The following is a 19,813-nucleotide window of genomic DNA, read 5'->3' as shown; positions in this document are numbered from 1 at the left end:
GTCTCCTCAGTGCTGGGACAGTAATGTTGGAAAAAGGTGAAAGGGGAGAGAAAGAATGAGAGAGAGACACAGAGGTCACGTCAGAGGTTTTTTTTTTGTCCCCCCCCTCCCCCCCCTCTGCTCAGGAGCTCTCACTACTTTGGCACGGCGGTTTCTGTTTCTCCCACTGGCAAATGGCATTGGCGTAACCCACGATCACTTTGTCCATCCAGGTGAGCGGCTGAGGGAAGAGCACGGCACCTTCGAAGAAGCCCAGGTGGCCTCCGTGTAGCGTCAGGGCGAAGATCACGTTCGACTTCTTTGCTAGAAAGGCGACACGGGACACAGTAATCAGACCGGTGCGCTCTACACTGCACAGCGTACAGTCATCGGTATATGAAGAGCAACACGTGCCCAAATATGGGCTCTCCACGGATTATCATTTTATACCCATTGTAGATAGTAAGGGTGGATTTGTGTAGTCAAACAGATAACAGCAGAACTCAACTTCTGACTAGGTGTGTTCATGCTGTGACAACAACCGAGTAAGTAGATAAAGAACATTTAATCGAACTCAGGTTGGAAAACTAGTTCCAATTAGTTCACACATTACCTCCGTGCAAACAAACCAGTTTGATTACAACAGATTACAGCAGCGTATTGATAAGAGAGATAAAATAATGTATGGCTGTAATGCTCCAGTGTCTGCATAAAAGAAAATTATGTTTAAATATGTGTTTTTCCACAGAATATACAGTCAATATGGCAAAAGAAATTAATCTACTAATATCAGTGGTATTTAATTAACAATAAATAAACCTTGAAGTGTCTACATAGTAGGGCTGGTCTGGTGAAAATATATGCATCCAATTGTGATTATTCTCTCATGTCCAGTTCAGTATTCACTATGTAAAAGTAAAATGTAAAACGTGATGGAGCATTACCACGTGATTCACCATCAAAGAAATGACCTACTCTCTGATCTCTTTCTTGTGACATAACAAGAAAACATGAATTACCATTACTGAAACCATTAATAGGTAGCGTTTAAACCCTTGGTACGATGTTTGTTCTCGGCTGTTGTGTAAATCTACGCACAGTGCTACAACTGCAGGCAACCACACAGGGTGGCCGACTGACGAGAACTGTCCTGGATCTCTTTATTGGCCTGCTCTTATCTGGGAAAGCTTGTAGCTGTATTTGGCTTGTGATTATGATCCCACAGGGCTTTCACCACTGTGCACGTTTCACGACAGGTGCTGATGTCATCTAACCAAACCCTGGAGCCACCATTTCACCAGGCACTGAAAAAACAGCTCACATTTACCATTTATTACCACCATGTAAAATCTTTTTACTTCTTTTTTAATTTTCAGTTTAGTCATTTCCTGTTAGTCATGTATCAGAACCCCTGCACCCCCTTTTAAATTAAAGTAGTTAAGGGGCAGCTGATCCTGTAAATGATCCTCTCAAGAGACGCATGTCAAACAGAGTGGCTTGTACTTTCAGTCATGACTCATCCACTCCACGCTCACATGCACACACACACACACCCTCACATGAGGGATTTTCCTCATCCAAAATAGTTTAAATGGTCAGTAGGTTTAAATATAACATGGGCTGAGGAGAAGGGAAGTGTTTTAGACACGTAATGTACAGTTTGAGCTTACTGCAAACTTTATTTATTGGGTTAAATGTTTGATTTGGGGAACCCGTGGAAGACTTCAACTCACTTTAAACAGATTAAAGGATGCTCACTGACCAGGGTTGCACAACATTATCTTGCAATGACAAATAAAGCTCTCTGTGCTATTTGAGCTCTATGTGTGAGTGATTGTTACAGCTGCTCCTAGACTTGATCTTTGTGCCACTCCCTGTCCTGCTTTAGGTGCTGAGAAGACATTAGTCAAACATGAAAAGCCTGTTGAATTAAAAAACAACTTGAATTCAAAAGAGAATAAACTGCTAATGCACCATTATCTGTCTACAGGTACTTGACAAACTCAGTAAAACAGAGTACAGCACAGCAAAGAGCCAAACACAGTATAGTATTATTTGTTTTGGCAAAATTCCCATAAAATCCACTAAAACTGCTGAGGTGAACCTTAAAAACAAGTTGAAAATGTCCTGCATCTGTTGACAATATGCATGGTGTTAGTTACCTGCTAATGTGTGAGGGATTTTAAGCAGAGAGTCATGAACCAGAGGATCATCTGCAGAGTTCACCAGCAGTAGTGGCACGTTTACCTGAATACATGACAATAAACAAATCACATGATATTAAACACACACACAGATGGAAACAAGAAAAAAAGTGAGAGACAATGTGATGATGTTTCTGCAGAAGCTTACATTGTGAATATAATGAACACAGCTCTCTTTCTCATAGTACTCTTTGAGAGAGCTGTGGCCATGGAATTTCCTGTTTCAACGAAGAAAAAAAAACATTTTGACAAATTAGTTTGGCACTATTTGGATTATCACTATTGCAAAAACTGATCTACTATCCATTTCAACAAAACACTGACAGCTGTGACATTCACTGAACGCAATCTTAAGTGTTCCACCACATACCTCATGATGCTGTCATCAATCTGCATGAGGGAAGTTGCTGTGAACAGCCGACCAAGATCTGCTAACAACATTTGACCTGAGCTTCCTCCAAACAGACTGTGTCTGTAACATTTTAAGAAAAAAACAAAACATGCACACAAAAATAGAATGAATAAAACAAGTAGAAACTGGTCAGGTTTGATGTCAAAGTTGAGAGATTATTCAGAAAACAAACAAAATCTTCTGTGGCAAACACCAGAAAACAGCAATGTCAACATAAACAAACTGACTGAGATTCATTGTAATGAAAATCTACAGGAAAGCATGTACTTTGTGCATATGGAACAGTGCTACTACCTATGTGAGAGGATGATTTTCTTCATGTTGTCAGCCATGAGAAAGTTATAGAAGCGCCTGAACTGATCCCACTGTAGGAATGTTTCCTGGGCCCTGAGAGAGAGACAGACACACAAGAGTGTTTAGTTTTGTGCAGTATTGTGATAATCCACTGGATAAAGCATCACAATGGTGAAAGGGGTCAATGATCTAAGGCATCAAAGTGCAGCTCACTGACAGAAACTGGCTGAAGAGCAAATAATATTAAAAACACATCACTGACAATGAGACAAAATGATTTTCTTATTTTTTTTTCCCCTTTTGAAATTTCAAAACTCAAATATGGTATGGTTCATCAACCACACACTTTTCGTGAAAGAGTATGCTGGCCACAATGCTGAGAGAGAAGAGACGGACAACTTACGTTTGTATAGAGATTCGACAGCAAAATTCATTAAACCTCAAGTTATAACAGGCCAGCCTTTGTAACACACCGTCACACCCTGCCCTCACTGCCTACACACACACATTTCAACAGATCCTGTCAGTCATTTCTGCCAAAAGACGCTGGCTTAGTTTAAAACAAAAAAAAGGTGGGGCTCAGCCCAACTGAATACAGGGTGTAGAATCCATCCTGCTACCCACGCATGTAGTCATGGTTTAAAAAACAACACAGCAACTCCCTGGATAGTCTTGGATGAAACGTGACTATGAATTAAAAACAGTTTATTTCTGCATTATGACCGTCAACTCAAAACAACGATTCAACAGCTGGTTTGATTAACTTGTCTAATTATATTGATGATACCATACATGCACTTGTTTTGATGACACATTGCTAACCCTATATTTAAATGTACAAATATGTGGACATCAAGTGTTCCATTTGTCTGACAAAGAGTGTTAAAAAAGAGAAAAAAAAAGGATAAAAACCCACCTGAGAGCACTGTAACCCTGACAAACGCTGACACAACACAGCACTCGCTCCTGGTTCATCTTGTTCTCCCCCAGGAACTTACAAACTATGTTTCCACCCAGACTGAAGCCAACCACAATCAGCTGGGTCTGAGCATATGCCCGCTTAATATAACCAACCATGGCTGCGAACTCCCATGTGCATCCTGTGAGAAGAAATGGCAGAGTTACCAATCAATACAGAATAACACCTCTGTAGGACAAAGAGTTCTTTGCTGCGCAGCATTTTTCAGCTGATGGTGCATTTAGCAAAGAGTATCACATTTATTTATCTACGAGACCTTCTAAATAAGCTCAGGTAAGCTTAAATCTCTTGTTAACCAAGCTCATATACACATGTAGCCTTTTTAACTTTAACTTCAGCTCAATGGTCTCACCGTAAGTGAACATTCGTGGAGACGTGAGCTCAATGTTGGGAAGAGCTCCCAGGTGGTTCAACACAGCACAGCGATAACCTTCCTTCTGTGCATAATCCACAAATGTTCTGATGTAATGCTTCTCACTGTGGTTACCAATACCAGGGCATATCACCATGGTGATGTCATCTGTTGAAACAGGCAGATGGGTTGTAGAAAAATGGTAACATCTTGATAAAAGCATCAGGCCGTTTGTCTGAATTAATTACTAAAAACCAAACAACTAAGAACAAAACAAACGAGCTCTGCGTTTCATCTAATATGCAACAAAAGCAGCAAATAAAGCATTAAATTATCAGTAAAGAGCTCTTCACCTCCTAGTCGATGGGTCCCCAGTGGCTCAAAGAGGTCAAACGTTGCAGTGGCTCCATCCTGCATGGGTAAATACTTCCTGACTCCACATGGGTGAGGGGCACTCACCCGTCCAAGTTTACCATACAGTGCTGTCTGGAGGTGACCGCTCTTACCCCACAGCAGGGGAGGAATGTATCTGAAAAACACACACAATTGAACTCTGCTATTATATTTGACTTTGAATTATGAAAATGTTTCGACTAAAGAAAGGGGCAAAAGATTAGTGTCCACAAATAACATGGACACCTCGTTATCCCGAGCACATACATTTGCATGTGTGGTGTGTGACAGACATGAGTGTTCTGACGCAAGGCACATACAGCAGTTTGCATAACAAGTCACAGACTGTGGCAGCTTCTCTGTACGTCAGTGATATCAGTCTGTAGCTATGTAGAAGTTACATGTGCACTTAAAGTCAAAAGATGTAAAAAATCCTCCCATAGCTGGGTGCACACACACACACACACATACATTGAATACCTTAATTTATTCTAAATATTACATATTATGGCATTATCATAACTTTTTTCTGACAATAATGTTTTGTCATCCACATAGTCTAGGCTTACTTTGTAAAACTCCAATTTATTTACTGCCTCTAATTTATACTAAACTTTTGTTGCATGTGTGTGTTTTATTGAGGAAAAAATAAATTCAACAAAATAAAATACTTCCAGTAAAACTTCTGTAGGAGTTAGCTGTGGGAGTCAAGTCAGATTCAGATTACGTAATATTCCTTTGAAATATTGTGCGTTATCATGAATCACTACCGTATCTTCCACACTGAGAACAAAGGCTAGTAAATATCCTGACAGGAAAATGCTCTTGAAGATAAAGTAAAGTCACATCAATGTAATCATGAGGACACATATTGCTTTTGTTCACAGTGACTAAAAATTACACATTTATTGAAGTGTCAAGATCTCACATCAATTAGATAACATCCCTTGTGTTTTGTTTTTTTCTTGCTAGCCTTTGCAACAATGAAGTGTGGGAGGCATAATCAGATGAGACCCACAAGCTCAGCATAAGTGTAGACTAAAAGTATAAAGTAGCCAAACACAGGGACTGCAACTGCAGAGAGCAAAGGGTACTACACATGGCATGTAACGCCACAAAAGACCTTCAACCTTGTGCTTCCTCATCTCTTGCTGTGACTACAACAAATACTGCACCTGGAAAATACAGTTGCGTAAGAGAGTCGTCGATCACAAACGCAGTCTGATTCCATCCAGTGATACTGTAATTGCTTAAATCCGGCACGCAGTGCTCGGTCAGCTGAGGCTTATCCAGGCTTTGCTAGAAGATACGCTGAAGGTTTATGACTTGATACGTACAGGAAGAGGACCACCTCATTGTTATGGTGTGGACGGCGTGATAAAAACATGGTCTGGCTAGTTTGAGGTCAACGGCAGCAAGTCTTATCAACTTAACTCAAAAAAGCTCTATTCACAGAAAGCATTTGTTACTCTTCAGTAACAAAGTACTCTTTACTTTTCAGCCTTTTGAAAAACACTGCAATCAATAGTTCATGGGAGGGGATTGTTGACATAAACATTGTTTCTATTTCATCCTTACTGACCGCCAGAGGCGGTGCTTAAGCACTGGATATCTCCATCTCGCGCATGCGCAGGTCGAGTGTTTATACCAACAAAGTCACCCATGACCCCTGATGACGCCGGCTAGCCTATATCTTCCGGTGACATCAGAGGATCTGTTCCTTTTCATCTTCTCGCTATGCAGGTGTACGCATGTCAGTAAATCCTAGCTGAATTAAAGCGTTCATCGCCGCTTTGTCGCCGGTAGCCCTGTGACAATTTGTCGGAGCTGCGAGCTGCTCGCCCTCCAAGGGCTGCGACGAGCGGAGACGGAGTTTCGTCGCGGTTCGCCGTGGACACTCCGAAACAGAAGTTTGGATCAGCCAACGCTACAACTGGCTGAGTATACCAGGCGTCTTTCGCCTTTGAGAGTATATCTTACTTTGTTAAATAAATCGGTGAAGGCGTTGTACTCGCTCCCGCTCCCGACATTTTTCTTTGTGTTATTGTTACGGGCGCTAGCGGTTAGCATTGTCTGCTCGACCTAGCGTCTGTGTAATTTGTAATCGGTACACAGTCGGTGGTACCCGCCTTTTGTTGTAGTTTTTCTATGTTGGAGAAGCCAGTGTACTCGCTCCCCCCTCCCAACATCAGTACTTCTACTGTCCGTGAGTAATTGTACAGCGTTTATCGCTTTCGTTTTATTTTACGGTGTCGGTGACAACAGCGCGCGTGCTCTTTATCCCGACACTTGTGCCTAATTACGGCGCTAGAGGTTTGCATTATTTGCTCGACCGGGCGTCTACTAATCGGTACAGCTAGTTGTACCCGTCTTTTGTTGTAGTTCTATACGTCGGTGAAGTCAGTGTACTCGCTTCCTCTCCCGACATCAGTACCTCTACTGTCCGAAGTGAGTAGTCGTACAGCGTTTATCGCTCTCGTTTTATTTTCCAGTGTGGGTGAATACAGCGCACGCGCTCCCTATCCCGACACTTGCGCTTAACTACGGGCGCTAGAGGCTAGCATTTTTGCTCAACCGTCTGTATTCCGGCGCAGCAAGCTGATCTTTGCCGGTGAAGGCAGTGTTCTCGCTCCCGCTCCCAGCATAGGTGGATGCCGATGCCCTCATAGTTAGTGTGAAGAACCCACTAACTGTATTCGGCGGTGCGACACCTGTTGGTGAAGGTGGTGTGTTCGCCCCCTCTCCCAGCATCTGTTGTTTTCCCACTCTACAGGGGCGACTGTCACCATGCTTGGTGACCACTCCTGCACGACCTGTATGGCCTCTCTGCAGCCAGAGGATGGTCACGATAGGTGTCCTCCGTGCCTTGGCCTCGAACACCTGAGGGAGGGGCTTTCGGAGGATTCGTGCATGAACTGCAGCTTCATGCCCCGGGCAGTGCGGGTTGCCAGACTAGCTGAGGTCGAACACCTGCTGGGTCATGTTCCGGGATCGGACCAGTTGACCCCAGCCCAGCGACCGCCTCCAGCACAGCCTAACCGGCCTAAGCGTCGGGCTGCAGAGGCTGTGGGCGCCTCCTCCGGAAGGAGGGTCAAGGAGTCTAGACTGGCCTCCAAGGTGGACCAGTTGACGGAGGAGTTAGACCAGATGAAAACCCTCTTCCTAGCCATCCAGTCTGGGACCAGTGTAGTGGACGTGGGCGTTTCCGCTTCCCCTACCCCAATGCTCGAACCAGATGAGGATGTGCTCTCTGTGGCAGCTTCAGCCACTGAGTTCACGGACTATGGGGCAGACCCGGTTCCCCGGGGTGCTGCCTCTCACGCCTCTGGGGGGAGCTCCTGCTCCTCAGCCCGCAGTCGCGGTGCTGGGTCAGGGGATGACTCTATGGGGGCCATCATTCGCATGGCCCTTGCCCGCCTGCAGGTGGACATTCCGCAGGCTCAATCGGCTCCCGCCAGCGCCTTTTTCAGGCGTGAACCAGCCCCTATCGCCTTAACTGTGCCCCCGTCAGATGAGTACCTGAGGGAGTTGCATGCATGCTGGAGAGATACCAGAGCACTCTCCCACGCAACATCAGATGGCCGGGCGCTAGCAGCCATGCAGGATGCAGCCAAGTTCGGCCTGGCCCGCATGCCTGCGGTTGAGCCAGCTATAGCGGCTCTCATTGTCTCACCCGATGAGGCTCTAAGACAGGACGCCAGGTGTCCGCGCCCCCAGTGTCGGGCTACAGATGACCTGCTCTCCAGGGCCTATGACGCAGCAGCACGCATGGGACGCATTAACAATTCCCTGTCCCACCTGATGCTTGCTCTCTCAACATCCCTCCAGGGGGCCACACTGGACTCTTCCATCCACAGCTTCAGTGATGCATCTCTACAGGCATTTGCCCTGATGTCCAGAGAACTCGGGCGCCTGATGTCTACACTCGTTCAGGCTCGCCGCCAGGTATGGCTGGCACAGTCACCTCTCACTGAGGCGTGCCGGAGAACCCTCCGCAGCATCCCAGTGGAACCCGGTGAGATTTTTGGGTCAGCTGCTGTAGAGGCGCTTGAACGTACGGTCCAGGCCAGGCAGACTCGACAGCAGCTCTCGGGGCTTCACAGAAGTATGCCTCCCCCAAGCAGGCCTAGGGTCTCTCCAGCTCCCCCCAGGCGGCACTCTCAGCCACCGACTCTCCCCAGTGGCTACCTTAGGTCTCGGCAGTCGGTTCAACAGCCGGCTCGACAAGGCCCTGAGGCCTTTCGAGCCCCCGACAGATTGCCCCCAAGACGTCCTCAGAACTTCGACGCTGCCCGTCGTCCCCCCAGGGCCCCTAGAGGCCGGGGGACCAGGCGCTGAGAGTCCGGGGCCGGTTGTCGGCTGTTTCTCCCAGCAGCAGCTCAGCTACTGGGCTGCTTCCACCACGGACCCCTGGGTGATTTCCACCTTAACCCACGGGTACAGACTTCAGTTCCGACGCCGGCCCCCAAACTATGGCCAGGTCAGGATGACCATCATACGCGACCTGGCAAAAGCCGATGCCCTCAACCAGGAGTTGTCCACCCTCCTGGACAAGGGTGCCATCGAGCCAGTAGATCCCCTACCATCCGGGGGTTTCTACTCGATCTACTTCCTAGTGGAAAAGAAAGACGGCGGACTCCGCCCTATCCTCGATCTGAGGGGACTCAACAGGTTCCTGAAGGCCCTGAAGTTCCACATGCTCAGTACTGCAGAGGTTTTGCGTACTGTTGCCAGGGGGGAATGGTTTACTTTAATAGACCTGAAGGATGCATACTTCCATGTCCCCATAGCACCACACCACAGGCAATTCCTGCGGTTTGCTTTTCAGGGTTGCCATTATCAGTTCAGGGTTCTCCCATTCGGCCTCTCCCTTTCACCACGTGTGTTCACCAGGTGTGTGGCAGCAGCCCTCTCACCCCTGCAGGCGCAGGGCATGAAGGTCCTGCCATATCTGGACGACTGGCTGGTCTGCGCGTCATCCCGGTCTCAGGTGACCCGAGACACGGAGGTTCTACTCTCACATGTGGCCCAGCTCGGGCTCAGAGTGAACTTTACAAAGAGCTGCCTGGTTCCCTCACAGAGAATGCTCTTTCTGGGGGTGACCCTGGATGCTGTTGCCATGAGGGCCTACCCATCACCTCGGCGTGTAGAAGACATCCTCCGCCTCCTTCTCCTCTTTCAGAGGGGCCGCTGCTTGCGATACGTCCAGTATATGTGCCTCTTAGGCATGCTGACAGCTGCTGCCACTGTGGTTCCCTTAGGGTTGCTATCAATACGCCCCCTTCAGAGGTGGCTGAACAGTTTCCACTTAGACGCCGAGCGACACCGGCACAAGAAACTCAAGGTGTCACAGCGCTTCCTCCTTGCTCTGGCCCCATGGAGGGAGAGGTCATTTCTCCTCCAGGGCATGCCCATGGGCTCTATTGCATCCCGTCGAGAGACTGTCACAACAGATGCATCCCTCACAGGGTGGGGTGCTGTGTGGCAGAACCGGACAGCTCGAGGCCTGTGGAACGCACAGGACTGCTTGGACCATATAAATGTCCTGGAGCTACGGGCAGTACACATGGCGCTACAGTTTTTCCTTCCATTCCTAAGAGGGAGGAATGTGCTGGTGCGGTCAGACAACATCTCAACCGTCTCTCACATAAACCACCAGGGGGGAACCAGGTCCGCACGGTTGCTGCAGGTATCCCGGGACCTCCTGTTGTGGGCGGCCCCCCGCCTAGCCAGCATAAGGGCGATGTATTTGCCCGGGGAACGGAACTGGGTCGCAGACTCCCTATCACGCTGCAAGCCTCCACCAGGGGAGTGGCGGCTTCACCCAGAGGTGGTGCTCAATATCTGGGATGTATTCGGCAGGGCAGAGGTGGATCTCTTTGCCACGGAAGAGTCAACCCACTGCCCCCTCTGGTTCTCACTGATGGAGGAAACCAGCCCTCTGGGCCAGGATGCTATCGCCCACGATTGGCCAGAGAGCCTACTCTACGCCTTTCCACCGATGCCTCTGATTCTTCAAATACTGCAGAGGGTCCTACAGCAGGGCCACAGGCTGCTACTGGTGGCCCCCTTCTGGCCAGGGAGGGCATGGTTCCCTCTGCTACACAGGCTCTGCCAGGGCTCACCGTGGCGTCTCCCCGACAGGTTGGATCTCCTGTCTCAACTAGGGGGCCAGGTCTGGCATCCCGAACCGCATCGCCTCCAGCTCTGGGTGTGGCCGCTGCAGGGCCCGACCCGCTGCTGACAGAGTGTCCAGACACTGTTCAACATACCATACTGAATGCGAGGGCGCCTTCTACCCGAATACAGTATGAGAATAGGTGGAAACTGTTCTCTGCCTGGTGTTCAGACAGGGGTGAAGACCCTGTGCACTGTACAATTACAAAAATTCTCGAGTTCCTACAGTCACTCCTGGACAGCGGACGGTCCCCCGCTACCCTGAGGGTATATGTGGCGGCCATTTCTTCTCAACACACTCGAGTTGATGGCAACACCGTGGGGTGCCACAGACTTGTGTCTCTTTTTCTAAAGGGAGCCTTAAGGTTAAAACCCCCAAGGACACCGAGAATTCCAGCCTGGGACCTGCCCCTGGTGCTGGATTCCCTGTGCCTGCCCCCCTTTGAGCCCCTGGCGCAGGCGGAGTTGAAGTGGGTGTCTACAAAGACTGCCTTTCTCCTCGCCATCACTTCAGCAAAGCGTGTCGGGGAGCTACATGCTCTCTCCGTGAGTGACTCGTGTCTGAGGTGGAACTCAGATGGCTCAGGGGTCACTCTGTGGCCGAATACGGCTTTTCTCCCTAAGGTTCTGTCAGCGTCAAACCTTAATCGACCTATTCACCTGGCACAGTTTATTTCCCCAGCAGGGGAGGAAAGGTCAGGACTTCTGTGTCCCGTCCGGGCCCTGAGAGTCTATATAGAGCTGACCACAAGCATTAGACGTTCAGAACAGCTGTTCCTCTGTTACGGAGGCCCTAAGGAAGGCTGTGCCCTTTCCAAACAGCGGCTCTCGCACTGGATTGTGGATGTCATCAACCAGGCGTATAAAAACAGTGGTCGCCCCCTACCATCCGGGGTGAGGTGCCACTCTACTAGGGCCATTGCTACATCATGGGCGGCACTGCGCGGTGTGCCCCTGGGGGACATCTGTGATGCGGCATCGTGGGCATCACCAACTACCTTCTCCAGGTTCTATCGGGTGAATGTGGCCACCCCCCACCCACTGGGTGTGGCCCTGCTGCCCGCCTCTACTGCTCCCTCTCACTGAGGTACGTACTGGCATTCCTCGTGACTTTGTTGTCATGGTCATCCAGTGCTTAAGCACCGCCTCTGGCGGTCAGTAAGGATGAAATAGAACGAAAGTTACGTATGTAACTACGGTTCTATGAATCCTGGATGACCGCCAGAGCGTTCCGTCACTCAGAATACGCGTGGTTTCGCGAGAAGATTCTGCAGGAACAGATCCTCTGATGTCACCGGAAGATATAGGCTAGCCGGCGTCATCAGGGGTCATGGGTGACTTTGTTGGTATAAACACTCGACCTGCGCATGCGCGAGATGGAGATATCCAGTGCTTAAGCACCGCCTCTGGCGGTCATCCAGGATTCATAGAACCGTAGTTACATACGTAACTTTCGTTTTCTGCTATAGATTTTAACTGAAAAGGAGACCTTTTCACTGCAACGTACTGGACGCAAGTTTTAACTTATGTCGACACTTATAGTCTGCATTTCTACATAAAAAAAAAAACCTTGGAGAAGGATTTCGCTTTTATCTGCAAAAGACAAGATTTTATAAAGGAAAATTTTATTTTGTCGAGGCAGAAGGATTTTGAAGGAGGTCAACATTTGGTTTTACAGAAGTAATCACACAACCATACTATATCCCATACATAAATATATCATCGTAACTATTAGGGTCCAGACACATATATGAGCGGTTTTCTATGTTCTTCATAAAAGAACATAAGCTCAAAGTCCAGAAAAAGACTTTCCAGGCTTTAGATACCTAGAAAGCTATCCTGACAATTTGAAGCTACAATAGTAATAAAATTAGTACCTCAAGCCCAAACGAGGCAAACTTTTCATATCTCTTTTGTCGTAATTGTACTTTCATAGTGACAGGAAAACACTAAGATGCACAGAGAGAAAAAAAAACAACTTTGGTCTTTCTTGAGCCAAAACCCCCCTCTGTGCTTGTTCCCAAACACAGCCAGACAAAAATGTTGTTTAAAGTTGTGCTTTCCATGGTGTAACTGATCTCTGTTGAGCAACACTGCAGGGTGTCATCATGCGTTACATGACGTGACTTTTAAATAACACACGTGATACTCCAACATCGACGACGGGTTCCAGGTATCTCAGGCAAACCACATACCGATGTAGCCTTTTCTATAAGCAACATAAGGCAATTCAAGGGGGAAGAAAGACAGAGAAGTGGTAACAAGGCAGACAAATATAATTCTGCAGCTGAAACAAAAAAAGCCTCAGTAGCAATTGAATGCATCAGCAGATAAAGACTTGGAGAGAGTTTCCATACATTTCTCCTGTGGAGTTTAAGAAAAACAGCAGACAGTGGGACATGTACACGGATGCACAAAGAGACAAATTGTGTTGATTGCTTGACAACAAATAAAACTATTTTCCCTCTCTCTTACATCCAATTTTCTCTTAATATTGAATTCGTCCTCTCTTTTCCTGTGCAATTTGAGGAGTACTGTACACATGCACCACAAGATATTGTTGAACACATTGTCATCTATAAAGAATGGGTTCAGGGTGTCACCCTTGCACCTCAACCACCTTTTTGGTTTGTTTTAATTTATTTGTTAATTTTCTCAAGTCTGTCGGCTTCTGTCATTTTTAATTTGTAGTTTTGTATTGTGGCAAAAATTGACAACAATTGCCAATATAAAAAAGCAGAATGTAGGATGTTGGATCCCTGTTGCTGACCTGTTCTTTACAACAAGGCAACATTGTGCTCTGCTCTATAAAATTGGTTGTTTGCGCTAAAATAGGTGATTCAAACTATAGCCCCTGAGGGGGAGAGTTACATTAATGAATCTAAATCACTGCACCCTGTGGTGAAGAAATCCATATCTGTAATGCAGCTGGTACGAACCCAGTCTATCTTTGAGCTCTCACCCTCAGTACAGTACAGCCAGACACCTTCAGTACACTAAAGAACATGGTGACAGATGGGACCACCGTCAGACAACATGCTACACCCTCACTGCAGCCCCAGATGGCTGAGCAGCAGCACCAAGTCCATGGTGACATTTAGTGACAGACATAAAGCTGTAAATGCAACTCACTCTTTGGTCAGCTGGGGACAGGACTTGAGAAGGAAGCGGCTGAGGGGAGTGTCCTGGTAGGTGAGGTCCGGGGGAGCGGTGGGGCTCTTGAGGTTCAAGCAGCGGACCATGACGTAAAGAACTGTGGCCACCGCTGCCAGCTTCATGCCATCGAACATGGCAGGCAGCTCCGGAGAGAAGGTGTGCACGTCTGACTCGTGGGTGCTCATGATTGTTCTGGAAAAACAAAGCAGAAAAGCAAACTTCATTCATATATCACTTTGCAGACCTGGAAAACAAATATAATTCAATGTTTTACACAGACAAAACAATAACTACAATTTGAACCAAACTTGCACTCAATTTTAGTACTTACTATGACAAACAAAAATAACAAAACTTCTCGTTAACAGCGATTAAGAAAGTGCAGAAATGTAAACATATGACTGACCTAAATTTTCCTCTTAGTGCTGAAGGTGCTGTAGCAACAGACCTGTAAACAGAGACAGTACTGTGGTTGAGTTATTTAATTAATTCACTTTGATTACATTACAGCTTACACAGTATCAATAGACCTCGCCTTGTTACATAAAAGACAGATGTGCTGACATTACGTTAAATTAATGATTACATTCAGGAGACATGCTGTGTTTAAACACTGGTGTAGTGGCAAACGTACTCTTCATTCTTAAGCCACCGAAAGTTGTTCGCTGTAGGCAGGTTCCTATGGGCTTGACTCATAGGTATCATTTTAATACATCAATCACCAAGGCAAAAAAAAGAGTAATGTGAAGGGTTTGCGCATTTATTTCCACTTGCCGCACATCTAAGTTACATTTCTATCCACATAGCCAAGCTTCTTTCATATCAACAAACGCATAGAAATATTCCCTTGACGTTCCAGGTCGTGAATGACGATCTATTGATTTAACAGTAACGTAACCTTATGTAACATAGCGTGACCAAACGGTCAAAAAACCCATTTTACACCAAATCTTCTAATGGACACATCAAGCTTCAAAACATATTTTCCAGTACATAGCTCCCCATCCCTCTATCTATCACAGCCGTCAAATACATCAAAGTGTCTTTACTTGAATCAAAGGCTTAAGGCCAACACTTTACAAATTACACCGTAAGAGGTAATCCTGCACTAATCGTTCAAACTAACCCTAAACTAAATTAAATCAATACTGGCTACTACGACTGGTTTCTAATGAATGATGTTCATATGTACACTTGGATGGGTTAGTGAATGATAATTACATATTCTCTATACAGAATACAAGCTCTTACAGTATGGCAGACAATACAAAGTCCCCAGAGTAAACTTAACCGTTTTAAATATTTTCTAGTAGCAATTTGCATCAAACTTTTCAACAACGCTGCTTGAGGGATAGTACAACTGTGAATATGGTGTTTTACTTTGGGGTGTGTGCAGTACAGGTTATGTGTAATATGTGTGTGTGCAATGTGGATTACGCATGTGCAAAATTAGACTGATTTAATGAAATGTCTGCATATTTAAAAAAATTGAAAAAACAAAGCCATCTGAGCTTTGGAATTGCACAAACATAAACAGGAAGTGTCCAAAGTACAGAAAGGCCACTTTTTCTCCTGCCAAGACAGAAAAGGGAAGCTGAGAGACGTAATTTTACAAAAATAGATCTAAAACACTAAAAAAAACACCCACTTACTGTGTATGTTCAAGTTAGCCTCCAATAATGACGAGCTCCAAAAGTCTGAGGTCACAGTGATGTGGTCAAACCTGAGAAACAAAAGACATAAGAAAGAAATATTTTAACCCTTCTTAATCCAGCAGGGTTCTTCTTTCCCAATATGTTCCTGATAATGTAAATACTCATGCAAAACCCTCAACGCAACACCAGTGTTCTATATAGTCACCATCTTCAGTGTTATCAGGGCTGCAGTTAACTTACCATTTATTTGTTTTGTTGTATAAAAGTCACAAACTGTCCAAGACTTACCAGACCAATGTCACACAATTAAGAATCCAAAGCCAGTTTGTGGTGGTGGTGGTGGTGGTAGGTCATGGTTTTGTGTGATATATCCGTTTGTTTCAGACCATCGTCATATTGTTGGTATTTAATGGCAGTTGGCATCAGGACTGCTGCATTTCTGCCCCTGTCTTTTCTATTCTTTTTAAAAGGTGCACTGTGTAAGAATTAGACATTATCTTCTTCAAGTAAGACTGCAGATTGCAACAAACTGAGGATGGCACCATTCACCCCTCCATTTCCCTAGCACATCAGAGAACATCAGTAGCCTTGGCAGAACCAGAAATAATGTTGATGATCTTTGCTCTTGTAGAGAGCTTACATTTCAAAATGCAAAACATGTGCTCTATCTGTTGTGTCTGTTCTGGCTGCTTAGAAACATGGCAGATCAAGATAGCAACCTCTGTAAAAACAGGCCCTTGCCTCTGGCACATTATTCCAAGGCTACAAAAACCAAATTGTTTGCATTTTTAAGTACACTTAACATACTTCATATTTGTCTATCAACCCAACTAAATGAAGAACACAGGACTTTTAATTATTTACCAAGTCTGACATATATGCCCAAATACCAGCAGTGTAATTTGACCAGTTTGGTTTGCACTAGTGCTGAAACAATCAATTAATCGATAATGATGCGATTACTAAATTAATCGTCAACTTTTTTTAAATGAATAAAACAACTGATTTTTCAGCTTCTTGCATGTGGATATTTTATTTTATTTAACAAAGACATTTTTATAAGTGATTCATTTCAGTTTGTGGACAAACCAAGACATTGGGGGGAATTATCGTTTCCATGTTTGGGAAACATTAATAGCAATTTTATAACACATTCTTAAACGATTACTCGGTTCAAGGAAAAAAATATATAGACAGATTAATCGATTATAAAAAATATATATTGTTAATTGTAGCCGTTGTTCGACTTCCATTCATTTGGACAGAGAACTATCAACACCTTTAACTATAACCAGTTAATGCCCAACAATTTCAATAATAGTACTTTACATAACCAGCTTTTCAGTGAGAAGCTTCTGCCTCATTTGGACCGAGTTTTGTTCTTGTACATAGAAATACACATCAAACTATTCAATTTATGATGTTGGTAAACATTCATCTGCCCACATGTTCCACTTAATAATAAAGAAAGGGGTCAAATAATGTACAGTAAGGTTTTTTAGACTAAGTCATTATAATTCTACACCTTCATCTATCAACAAAACTCTGCCCAAACCATCATGGTGCCTTTAATATCCCCAGCTGCGCGTAATTAGCTTGATTAAATAACCCGCTCCACATTCAAGTACACAGCTAATATCCCTACGGTAAACAAATCCACCGAGTACATGTGGCTCTCGTGTACACAATAGGATGAGCAAAAAAAACAAGGGCACTTGTTTATGATATGCATGAACCGCACTGTAGTGAAGTAAGAACCCCTCCGTGTTAGCCATTAGCTTCTGTCACGACGCTGTACAGGCAGGAGAGACGGCTTTTTTGTGCATCTCGCGTTCACAACGTAGTGCGGACAGTTACCGCTACTGTTAGATAACCGTGCTAATGAAACACGGTCAATATGTGCATTTATATTGACAAGGGAGTGAGCAGAACTGAGGAATGATGTCATTCAAGCAAAACAACCCACTCGTTTTATGCTATGTTTTTAAAGCGTGTTATTATATGAAGCTGTACACTTCCGGAGCAGCAGCAGTCAACACAGCACAACTATATAACATTATTATTATTATTAGTAGTAGTAGTAGTAGTATTAGTAGTGACTCGCACATGTATACGGGAGACTGAACTACAGTGAAAAACATGAATTCTTCTTCAAACATTTTATGCTAATAACGGTATTTTACTGCGTTTTTTTTTTTTGCTTACTCACTTCAGCTGGGAGGAAAACTGAATCCGCGCCTCGCTCCTTCAAATGTCCTCATTTATATTCGTGGCATTTTATTGTTTGGTTGTTTGTTTGTGTGTGGAGAGAGCGAGAGAGAGAGAAGAACGCCCTCTGATTGTTAGCCCGGGCTAGCATCAACCAACATCGGCTGAAAAAGCTCCGCTTGTCATATCACTTCCTCACAGAAAGTGCTCATTTGCATATCAGGTCTCTGATTGGTGAACACTGAATTCTGGGATTACGTAATTCTGGGCCACGCCCCCTCAGGAGAGGTCCCCTCAGCCAGGCAAGCTGTTTTAGAGCGATTACAGACATCTGTGGTGAGTTTATTACCAAATTGAACATCTCAGACAAACACTATAACGTTCCCCTTAGGACAATTAACATTATTTTTTACCATTCATGTGTGTGGGGTTTGTCCCTGTAAATAACCTTAATTCACTTGTAGATAGATGGATATCCTCAACTAAATTGTGATTTGAGATATCCACTACAATATAATTCAAGATATCTCCAATTTGAAATTATGACTAGAAGCGATTAAAAAATAAAGATGATTTCTTTGTCACATGCTACACCAGGGGCCTCAAACTCAAAATGAGCCGGAGGCCAGTGACCTTCTAGTCTGGTCAGGAGGAGGCCAGTCACATGAGGAAAAAATTTACTGTTTAGCCATTGGGAAGTAAAATTATATCTTAATAATACCTGATGATGTTACAATTAACAATAATAAAAAACAGACTAGAATAAACATTAAATCTAAATAGCGTGTAGACAATTGTAATTAAAGCGCCAGACAAGCTTGTAAATAGTTAAATGTTGAATATGATAATGGGATGAATATAAACTAATGTATTATTATTATTATCATGATCATGTCATTTTGGCATCATATAAGATGATAAATAAGAGTAGCAGCCAGAATAATGTGATAAAATCACCTTATTAACTAGTTTCACCTTTTCTTTCTCATGTATCTTAGACAAATGTGGTAAGTTCTTTGTAAGTTTGCGGTGGTTCCTCTGTGGAGAGAGTGTGTTTTAAGAATGCTGGACAAATAAAGATCCTTCCAGAACGTGAGGACGTTACATAACATTTCAACGACACTGATCCAGACACAGTGACCTGACATGTAGATAATAATCTTACAGTGTTATATTACCTCTCAGCATTTCTGCTGTGGGCTACATTTATTTCATGGCTGTGATAATATAGGTACTAGGTACTTATTCAAACGCACAACACCAAATGTATTTAAATACAAATATAATTTAAGTGTGTGCATATACATTTACATTAAGTAGCTTAAGTGATAGTCATGGATTGTATCATAAAATTTGTGTTTACTTTGCTGTTCCTCATTCAACTTAAATACATGCTATACAAGGACTAACAAATACAAAAGAGCCTTTTACAGAGTGTCGATTATGAGATATCAAATATGTCAACTGGACCCATGTGATTAGGTTTCGTGGTCTTCACTGCAAAATATTGGCAAAATAGCCACAAACAGACAGAAACTGACACAATGACTACAGACAAAACATCCACAGAGACAAAATAACAAGAAAATAAACACCATAAACAGTTGCAAAATGACTTGCGAGACACAAACAGACTAATGTGTTTTAACATAACCCTCGGCAACAGTTGTCCAAATGCAGCTCCAGATGCAGTTAGTGTAATATCCACACGATGGCGACACAGTTTAACAGGTTTGTTTACCCTAGGAATCTAAATGCACAGTGAAATGTTTTTGCTTGTTTGTTTTTAAATATAGTGAGTTGTATAGTTTTTTTAATGTGAATATACTATAAATAAGATAACTTGTAACACTTTTTTATTTAGCACTTAAATGATTTGTATATCTCTGAATATTGTTCATAGAAAATATAACATGTATAAAATATTTATAATATAATAATAATATAGATAACAGAAAGAAATATAACTAATAACGAATATATGAATGAATCATAATCTGAGTA

General features: G+C 44.2%; 1 protein-coding gene across 1 annotated transcript; it reads right to left on the bottom strand.

The window, feature by feature from the left end:
- Positions 1-121: 121 nt before the first annotated feature.
- LOC310937046 (monoacylglycerol lipase ABHD2) lies at positions 122-17,939 on the bottom strand (the record flags this gene model as incomplete). Its single annotated transcript, XM_083901238.1, has 12 exons — positions 17,811-17,939; positions 15,599-15,669; positions 14,353-14,394; positions 13,923-14,138; positions 4,574-4,749; positions 4,221-4,388; positions 3,806-3,989; positions 2,890-2,982; positions 2,554-2,655; positions 2,332-2,401; positions 2,142-2,226; positions 122-303 (listed from the first exon to the last, which is right to left on the bottom strand). The coding sequence occupies exons 4-12, from the start codon at positions 14,129-14,131 to the stop codon at positions 122-124; spliced, it is 1,269 nt and encodes a 422-aa protein (XP_083757364.1). The 5' UTR covers positions 14,132-14,138; positions 14,353-14,394; positions 15,599-15,669; positions 17,811-17,939.
- Positions 17,940-19,813: the final 1,874 nt, after the last annotated feature.

The sequence above is a fragment of the Microchirus variegatus genome, assembly GCF_963457635.1.
Source record: "Microchirus variegatus genome assembly, chromosome: 14".
NCBI classification, from domain to species: Eukaryota; Metazoa; Chordata; class Actinopteri; order Pleuronectiformes; family Soleidae; genus Microchirus; species Microchirus variegatus.
Note: the sequence above shows the minus strand (reverse complement) of the source record. Positions and strands in the feature narration are given on the sequence as shown.